Raw genomic sequence first — 9712 nt, 5'->3', positions numbered from 1 at the left:
AGAGCACAGACTTGTGTCTATCTGCGTGTATCGAACCCATCAGCAGAGGCTGTTCTGTAAACAAAAAGATACAGAGAATGAGGACAAAGGATGAGAAAGAAAATGAGTTTGAGTAGAAACAGGGAGAGAAACAGCTTATTCGGGAAGATGGCACGTAGCATTGCTAACCCTAACATGAAATCCATTTGAACCTGTTTTGTAACTGTTGAACAGATATTTAAAGGAGGAAGTGAAGTAAACAAAATTTTAGGAGGAAATTTTCATCCTTTGTTTGATCTGTCATTCAGGGTTGAAGCTTCCATGCATACATGCACGTACATCTCAGGTGGAATTAGATTCTGTTTACCCTAACATGACTCCCGCAATAAAGTAATTTCTATTCTTTACTCATTTTTTAGATAGGACTAGCTTTTCCCTATATCTTATGCATTCATTTGACTCTTGGATTGAGTGGTCCAATGACTTGGTTTGGGTTTTTTTTAAGAAACCTGATTTCTTGCTAAGTTTCTTAGGGAAACTGCTTTTCCTTCTTCCTCAGAGCTTGCCTATGTAGTTAAGGAAAAATGTCTTGAATATCAACTGATACAGCTGACAAAAAAGTGCTCAAACTTTCAGGCAGAAAAATCTCCTTTATAGATATGTGCTCAGAAGATATTTCAGTGTAACTTTCTAGTTCTTATGTAGAAAATGAATTTTCAAAACATAGAAAGAAGCTGTTATACTGTGTCACTGTCACTTGTGTAGTGCAAGCTTTTTATATAGAATAAATGTGATAAAATATCAAAATAGTTAAACAATTTCTTACCTTATATCTGTAATTTTAAGAAGTGCTAGTAGAAATAATACAGTGCTTTTAGTTGGGATTTTTGGTCCATGTACTAGGAAGAACCCCAAAAACATAAAAGGCAGTCTTACAAAATGTTCCATTACTGGCAGCTCAATCCATAAATAAGCCAATTTTGGAATAAATCCAAAACAAGAGCATAAGGGGAAAGGTATTGTTGGATGCTGTAGTGAAATGGGATGGGGTTTTTCACCTTGGGAATTACTTGCTGAAAATAGCGGATGTCCTACCATTAAGCTAAAACATAACATGTTTAAATATCCTTCTACCTGCACATGGAAATACCTTATTTCAAGGTCTTGGGTCATTGAAATGTCATACTGTAGCTACTTCTGGAAGAAGGACTTAAAAAAATAATCATCAAATATTAATATTTTTTACAAAGTAATTGTGACCAGGATTTGTTACCAGTCTTTTTGTAATGGCAACCTTAAATGAGATTTTGTAAGACTTACTTGTAAATAGTGGGAGCTAGATTCCCTAATTGTGAAAAGGTGACAGTAAATGGCAAACCAGACTGCTTGCAACATTCACATGGTGGTGTTAAACAAAAGGAAGAAGCAGAAGACATGTCAGCTAGAGTGGGATGACAGGAGGAGGCAAAAATGTGTATACATATAAATATACCCATATAAAAAAATACATAATGATAAATGAACAGAGGAGCCAAACACTTATAATGGAAAGGGACAAAACTTCTCTCTGTGTGGAGGAGTAGTAAGGTGGAGTGAACTGAAGTGGGAGAAAACTGTTTACCAAAAAGTTTAAGAGCTGATTTGGTCTCTCTGAGAGCTGTGGGAAATGCCAAATTGATTCTTCATATGTGATAATCTTCTCCACAGATAGCAGAGAGAGATTCTCACAGATACTGGCATATTGAGTGCTGCTGTATCTGGTACCTTACAGGTTATCCACAGAAAAAGCCAAAATTTCGTAATGGGTTACTGGTTGTGTTACATCAGAGGGCAAGTCAGGGAAAGAGTGAGTGATGAAATCTACCTCTCTACAGCTTCTGAAGTTATTCATCTTAGAAGATCCTGAGTAGCTTTTATCTAGTATTCTTCTATTGCTTGTGCCCAGAATGCTTTACCTGAATTCAGTTGATTAAATTCTGGTATTTAATTGGCCTTGCAACTCCCTGTTTGTATTCTGGTTTGTGAACAGCAGTGCTGAGTGTGATTTTGGTTGCTGCATATTTATTCTGTTTTTCCCACTGCTGCTGTAGAGAAGCATAAAGGATCCAGGCTAAATTGCCATTCTGAGTTACTTCCACTCAAAAACATATTTAAAAGGAAAAAAAAATGCAGACCACTTATCGTGCTTTTGTGATTGTAATATGGAAAGCCTTCTACCCCTTGAGGTTAACTCTAGTTTTTCAGGGTATTTCCACCCTCATCTGTTATTCAAATCTATGTTCTCTTCTTTTTGATTTAGACTTTTTCTTTGATCCAGGTGAAGTCTAAATTTGCTTCTTCCTGCATATCTCCATAGGCTGAGGTCTTGGCCCTGTAAGGGTCAGTTGAGGATATTAAAATTATTCTAATGGAACCAGGATTCTACTTCTGGTACCATGGGTATGTCCTCATTTTCTCACTATATGCACTGACAAAACTATTGTCTAATCCTGGCGCTCTTGCAGCATGATACCTCTTTGCTTCTCTTGAAGTGAAATCAGCCCCTTAAAATGGCTCAGAACAGCTCTGCTAGAACCATCTCTGGCATGTTACAGTTCATTCCTTTAATGTCGTCCTTTGGAGCTTTCTGTGTCCATGGGTCAGATATACACATGCATTGACTTTGTCTTCAAAACTTTTTATAGCTTAGTACTGCCGTGGTTATTTGTTCCAGCTTTGTTTCTGCTTTTTTTTCCACCAACAGTGCCAACTTAAGCTTTCTGCTTATGAACTTTTCTCACATGCTTTCCCCAAATCTACTCTCTGCACATAAGGAAAAACTGACAACTTGTGAAATCTCCTTGTCTGAATATTCAAACTTTTTTTTTTTATATCTCACCTTTGCTGTAATGCATACAGAAAATCACCATCTGCTAAGTAGGTGGCAAGAGGTAATTGTGGCAGGTAGCTGCAGGTGGCATACAAATCTGGTACAAACTACATTTGTTATCCCATCTTTTATTTCCTCGCAACATACCAAGTCCTTTTGTACCCCTGCATGCCTTGATTTTAAAGTGTAAGTTATTTGGACAGAGCAGTTATTCAGTATATTAATAGAATCACAGAAGAGGTAGGGTTCAAAGGGACCTCTAAAAATCAGCTAGTCCAACCCCCAGGCCAAAGCAGGATTACCTGTCAGTCCTCTTATTGGACATCACAATCCTGTCTGGTTGATTTGGTTTGGTTTTTTTTTTTGGTCTGGAGTGGTTTATAACAACAGGTGAATTAAGCATGAATTTCACCAAAGCTGCATATTTTAAGGAGCCTTTTCACTGATTCACACAAAATAGAGAAGTGGGAAATTAATTGCTGTTGCTAATAAGGTGAAACAAGGGAAACTTTTTTATTCTTTTTGCTTTTGATTTACCTGCAGTCTTTTTCTTTGTCATATCTCTTTATGAACTCATGAAAGTGTAATCCACGCTCTCCATAATACAAATGCTGTATTTTAAAAGCTCCATTATCATAGAATGGTTTGGGTTGGAAGGGACCTTTAAATGTTATCTAGTCCAAACCTCCTGCAATGAGCAGGAACATCTTAAACCAGGTCAACTTGCTCAGAACCCCCTCCAGCCTGACCTTGAATGTTTCCAGGGATGAGGCATTGACCACCTCTCTAAGGCAACCTGTTCCAGTGCTTCACCACCCTCATCGTAAAAAATGTCTTGCTTTTATCTAGTGTAAATCTACTCTCTTTTAGTTTAGAACCATCACCCCTTGTCCTATCACAATAGGCCCTGCTAAAAAGTCTGTCCCCATCTTTCTTATAAGCCCCCTTTAGTTACTGGAAGGCCTCAGTCAGGTCTCCTGGAGCCTTTGCTTCTCCAGGCTGAATAACCCTCAGCGTTTCCCCATAGAAGTGCTGCAGCCCTCTGATCACCTTGGTGGTCCTCTTCTACACCTGCTCCAACAGATCCAAGTCTTTCTTATGCTGGGGACCCCAGAGCTGGATGCAGCACTCCAGGTGGTGTCCAGAGTAGAGTAGAGGGACAGAATCACCTCCCTTGACCTGCTGGCCATGGTGCTTTTGATGCAGCCCCAGAACACAGCTGGCCTTCTGGGCTGCCTGCACATTACTGGCTCATGTCGAGCCTCTCATCCACCAGCACTCACACGTCCTTCTTGTCAGGACTGCTCTTCATCTCTTCATCCCACAGCCTTGATTGACATGGGGGGTTGTCCTGACCCAGGTGCAGCACCTTGCACTGGGTCTTGTTAAACCTCATGGGATTCCCATGGGCCCGCTTCTCGAGGTTGTCCAGGTCCCTCTGGGTGGCATCCCATCCTCAAATGTGTCAACCACACTACTCAGCTTGGTGTCACCTGCAAATTGCAGAGGGTGCACTTGATCCCACTGTCTATGTCATGGATGCAGATATTAAACAGTATTGGTCCGAGTATGAACCCCTGGGGTACACTATGGGGAGCTGCTGTTCAGTATGTTTCTGAGAGTACCATGATTCTTTACACTGAAATTACAGAAAGTTCTGAATGAAAAATGCAGTTGGAGTATAAGCTTGAACATGTTTATCTGCTATGTGCTTGGTCTGACTTCCATACTTCAGAAGTGTTCTGTGTTAGATTATGCTTCAACGTTATTTCTGGATTATGTTAGTTTTCACTTTTTGCTAATAACCTTCAAATAGTCTCATTTGAAAGACTTCTTAAAAAATAAATAATCATGAGGGTAGATCATTGCTAAAAGTTTGAATCATTAGCTTAATTCTGCTGGTTTTGCAGGACTTCAAGAATATGTCGAGGCAGTCTCATTTCAGTATTTTATCAAAACACGATCTTTGATTAGTGTTGAAGAGATCAACAAACAACTAATATTTACAGCAGAAGACAGAGAAGAAACAACAAACACGGTAAAAGTTTTTCTTTTCTCAAGTGACAAACATCTTTCTGGGATGGAAATGCAATGAGAAGGCTTAGTCACATTTTTGGCATCTGATTAAATAAGGCCAGTAAGTGGAATGGGATTAGATATACATGTGGGCTTTGACTCACTTGTTCAAAATGCTTTTTATTCTGATAAAGTAGTAAACTAAATCCGTGGGATACAAGTTTATAAATTTCACATCCTTTTTATTCAGAGCAAACTGAACTCTTTTCTTGTAGGGCAAAAGATCCAGGACAGGGAAATACTAGCAAACAATGTAGAAGAGGGATTTTTACTGCCTGGGACAGCCTGTAAGACCTGCTGGTGTATAGTGATGTTGCAGAAGTTGGGGGAGGTAAACAAAGCCAGGGCAGGATGAACTCCCCTGAATGAAATCTTACTGCTGGTACTGAACTAGTCACAGGAGACACTGTATTCAACTTCTATTAAAATGCGCTGCATACGTCTTTGCTTGGTCCTTTGTAACTTTCCTGGAGTTGATTACTCTCAGAGGACAAGCTGGTGTCCCGTCATACCTTAGCCCTAATACCTATCTGTTGTTTATTGACTTGCCTGTACTCCTACCCTGCCCTAAATGGGTCATAGGGACAAACTTCTGTCACCAACCACAGTAAACTGGGTGCAGTTTGATTGTTGGCAGGGGAAAACGGGTGATTTGGTAGCAATCTACAGAAGCGCACATGCAGTTGATGTGCAGTGTCCTGTAATGCTGCTTTAGAAGAATTCCTGAGTCTGTTTCTGTTGAAGAGAGTCTGCTCCAAAGCACTTCTTATTCCTTCTTTATTCTCTTGGTAAGATATTTGCAAAGAAACCAGATTTGTAGCTTAAATTAATTTGTTTTTACCGGAGGCATGCCCACTGTGGCACACTTAATTTTAACAAACTGTGAAGTTGTTAACCACAGCATCCACACCTCTGACCAGATCTGAATTTGGGTAGATAGTGTGTTATGGAAACAAGTGAACAGAAAGAAACCTTCATTGTCTCCATGTTACCAATATTTTGGCAATAAAAAGTATTGGAAACTTGGATAAAGGAGCAAACTTGTAACTTTGTGATGAGTTTTCTTCATGAAGGTTTTTTTTTTAGCTATTTTAATGAGTTCAGTTGATAGAAAACATCTGAGAATACTATAGCTATCATCTTCTTTTAGAAAATATATTTTGAAACTCAAGATACTATTACAAAATTATATGATTCTTTTTCATAATGCAGACTCTTTTTGATTGCTTTGGTAGCTTTGGACAGACCATTTAGGAAAAAAAATCTTATCAGGCTGAGATCTGTCAGATGAAAAAAAACCCCAATCGACTGCAAATAAATGTTGCTATGAAGATGTGATAATTGTGTTTGCAAATAGAGATGGTAGAAGTAAGGTATGTTTATCATGCTTGCTAGAATTAAAATCACATCTCAAGTTAAAATTGATGCTTTCTTACCTTCTTGTCTGCTGGAAATCAGAGCATGTGGAAGTGCCATGCAATTTAATTTTCCAAAATGTTTCTAATTTTCAGTTATGTTAGATAAGTTAGTGTGTATTTGAACCATTACAGGCTGCTTTTTCATAGTTCTCTGTACTGGACTTTGTTTTGTTCTGTCCCCAGACCTCCAATTCCCATGACAAACAACCACATACCTGGAGCCTGAAGGTAACGCCTGTCGATTACCTGCTGGGAGTGGCAGATCTGACTGGAGAGCTGATGCGTCTGTGCATCAGCAGTGTTGGGAACGGTGACATAGACACGCCTTTTGAACTGAGCCAGTTCTTGCGTCAGATCTATGATGGTTTTACTTTCATTGGCAACACTGGGCCTTACGAAGTATCTAAGAAGCTGTATACCTTGAAACAGAGTCTGGCAAAAGTAGAGAATGCCTGCTACACATTAAAAGTACGGGGATCTGAAATCCCAAAGCACATGCTGGCTGATGTGTTCTCCACCAAAACAGAATTGATTGACCAAGATGAGGGTCTTCCTTAAAATAAGGACAACTCAGAAGGGAAGAGGATTTAGAAAACGCTTTTTAGTTCTGGTTTGTGGGGTTTTGACCCTTCTCAAAGCTTTTTAGGTAGAGACATTTTTAGTTTAATCTATGAAAAGACTTTTTGCAGTAGTAATTTGTAACCAAAAATACTTTTTATGATGTGCAAGAGAACAAATGTCTGACTTTGGCCTCTTGGTATGGAATTTCCTGTATTGCTCCATTGTATCTTCTTTCAGAATGACCAAAATTTCCACTGCACTTCACTCCAGTGACTGTCAGTTGCGTGAGTCACGTCAAACTGTTGCTGTTGTTATAAGTTTTCAGCAAGCACAGCAGTGGAAAAAAAATGGTTAGGTACTCTTATTTAGCATTATCCATAAGTTTCTGCTGACTCATTTTCTAAGTATTTGTGTTCTGTAGCCGTGTCATACCTAGAACAATGCACCTGTGTGTAAGTTCCTCCCTTGACTTTAAACTGAGGTGGTCTCAACAGTGCCATGTAACTTAAGTTTTCTCTAATTATTGCTTTAAAGTATGAAACTGAGGCTAAGTCAACTTTTTGCTTATTGGTAATGAAGATAATTGCACCAGATAAATACTACTATGCACTGGTTATTTTGGGGCTCTGTTTAAACTGAGCTCTGTTTGAGTTAACACTGGTACTTCACAATTTTGACATGAGCTAGAAGATCCACAAAAAAAAAAGTGGAATGTATTGTTTTACATTTTTTGTAGTATAGTTTAATGCAGAATCTGACATATTTCTGTTTGTAGACGAAAGAAGTTGTCGTACAAATTGTGTAATTTGGTGTTACGACAAGCTGGTTTTGGCCAGAACGAATGCGATGCTGTGTTGGAAGTCTGTTCTCCATTGTTTGTGCTGCCCTGAGGACCTCCAGTGGGGTTGAACTGGTATAAGTGAAAAGCTTTAAATATATGTTAGCAGGAACTATATCATGTGCGTGTTCCTATGGAAAGGAAATTGCAAACAGAAGTAAGGCAGACATTCTGGCTTCCACATTTATCTTTGAGGTGGGTATGTCACTGTTGGCAAAAAATCAGGGCTTTATGCTGCTGTCTGAAGTTATGAAAGTCTGATAATGTACATTATGCTAAAGGAAAACAGATAAAACAACATGATCTTTAGACTCCAGGAAATAGGCCTCCCAACTGCAATTGAAAATACTGCATGGTTTTTATTTCCACTTCCATATGCTGTGATACTGCCAATATTTTTTCCCATGAGCATGTCCTGAATAGCTGATATATGGTTAGGAAGGGGTAAATACATTTCTGTCACATTTTTCCATTGTTTCCATGTAAAGCAATATGTGATGGGTTGAACAAGGAGTGGCTTTTTTCCTATTGCTTAATACTATTTTTTACAATAAATTCTGAAAAGTAGTCACTGCCTCTATGTTAGTCCTTTTGCCTGTCTGTCCAAGTGGTAAATTACAGTGTGAGTTTCCTGCTGTGCAGGACTTGACTTGGAAGTCTCACTCCACTTCTATATTCATACTTCAGTGGATACTTTCTAATCCTGAATCTCTTTATTCTTTCTCCCTTAACTTTATTCTGTGAAGTCTAAAAACTAGTTAGAATAGAAACTTCATGTGATCCTCTTGAATTAAAAAAAATCAAAGCAAAGGATTCAGATGACAAAACAAGTATATCCCTGGAACAAACTTGCAACAGTACCCACATTTTTACATTTGTCCTTGTTTTCTCTCTGTTTCTTTTTCCCTCTGATGGGAGGAGAGGAAGGAAAGGAGAAGGATACTTGCTAGTAGGAATAGGAATAGTTTTGGAGTGTCCCCTCCCCTGAAATGTATACATCTAGTTCAGCTGATGCAGCTAAGAGTATAGTTCTGTGTCTTTTGGCACAGCTAAATTTATTGCAAGTAATTGCTTGTTGAGTGTAAGTGTGTCAAGCGAAACCAGATATTATTAGAGGTATCATGGGATATTAAACAGAGGTCTGTCTCTTGTCTGTCCTAGCAGCTATCAGGTGGAATTAAAAAATCTTCATGAAAAGGGATGAGATGAATTCCAGCACATAGCTGTACTTGGCTTAGTGACATTCTGCCTCTAGCCATGGAATAAGCATACAGTGGCCACCACTTTAGTCAGCTCCTGCTTTTGTACAGTCATTCATTATTTTAAAACTACAGATGCCTAAAAAGAGTACATTTTTTCCCTAGCAATCCTTAAAAGTAGATGCTCTTTCAAAAAATACACACTGGTTCTAATGATTTTGAGATTTAAATTTGCAATAGGGCAAGAGAAATCTTTTTAATGACAGACATGATTTCTAAACTTCAGGCTACCTGCCCATAATCAAAAGCTGTGAATAATTTCTAATAGGGAGCAAAGTGTATGTGCAGTGTATTAAAACACCAGCACAGATGGGAAGTAGCTAATGGCCTGCAAACCTCCTTCTCAAGGAAATATTTTCCCCCAAAAACAATTGCACTGTAGCTATTTGAAAAGTGACAGACATTTATCAGCAAAACAAGCTGCTAAACAAGCAATGGCAGTTTTCCCATTTCTTATCCCATTACTCTATGGAGCTATTGATACGTTTGGTCTACAGCCAGAACAGGACTACGTCATAGCAGATGTTTCACGAGGGCAGCTCTGCGTGCTAAAAATCATCTGCCTTTCTGGAATCTAATTTCTCAGAAATGATTTTTCTTTATGGGTTCACTTTTTTTTCCTGACTGTTAAGTTGCAGTGAGTAAAATAAACCCACCCGCATTTAGCTTTCCAGAGAAGTTATGCAAGAGAAATTTCCTGTTGACAAGACAT

The 9712-nt window shown here is 38.7% G+C and overlaps 1 protein-coding gene across 1 annotated transcript in view; it reads left to right on the top strand.

Annotated features, from left to right (window-relative positions):
• TSNAX (translin associated factor X) overlaps nt 1-8308 on the top strand; it is a 31185-nt gene extending 22877 nt beyond the window's left edge. The window contains exons 6-7 of the mRNA XM_027683387.1: nt 4759-4886; nt 6526-8308. Of these exons, the coding sequence (XP_027539188.1) occupies nt 4759-4886; nt 6526-6900 (503 nt within the window). The 3' untranslated portion in view covers nt 6901-8308. The remainder of the gene's footprint in view (nt 1-4758; nt 4887-6525) is intronic.
• Nucleotides 8309-9712: the final 1404 nt, after the last annotated feature.

This window comes from Neopelma chrysocephalum, unplaced genomic scaffold, assembly GCF_003984885.1.
Source record: "Neopelma chrysocephalum unplaced genomic scaffold, ASM398488v2 Primary Assembly neopelma1_23, whole genome shotgun sequence".
Taxonomy (NCBI): domain Eukaryota; kingdom Metazoa; phylum Chordata; class Aves; order Passeriformes; family Pipridae; genus Neopelma; species Neopelma chrysocephalum.
Note: the sequence above shows the minus strand (reverse complement) of the source record. Positions and strands in the feature narration are given on the sequence as shown.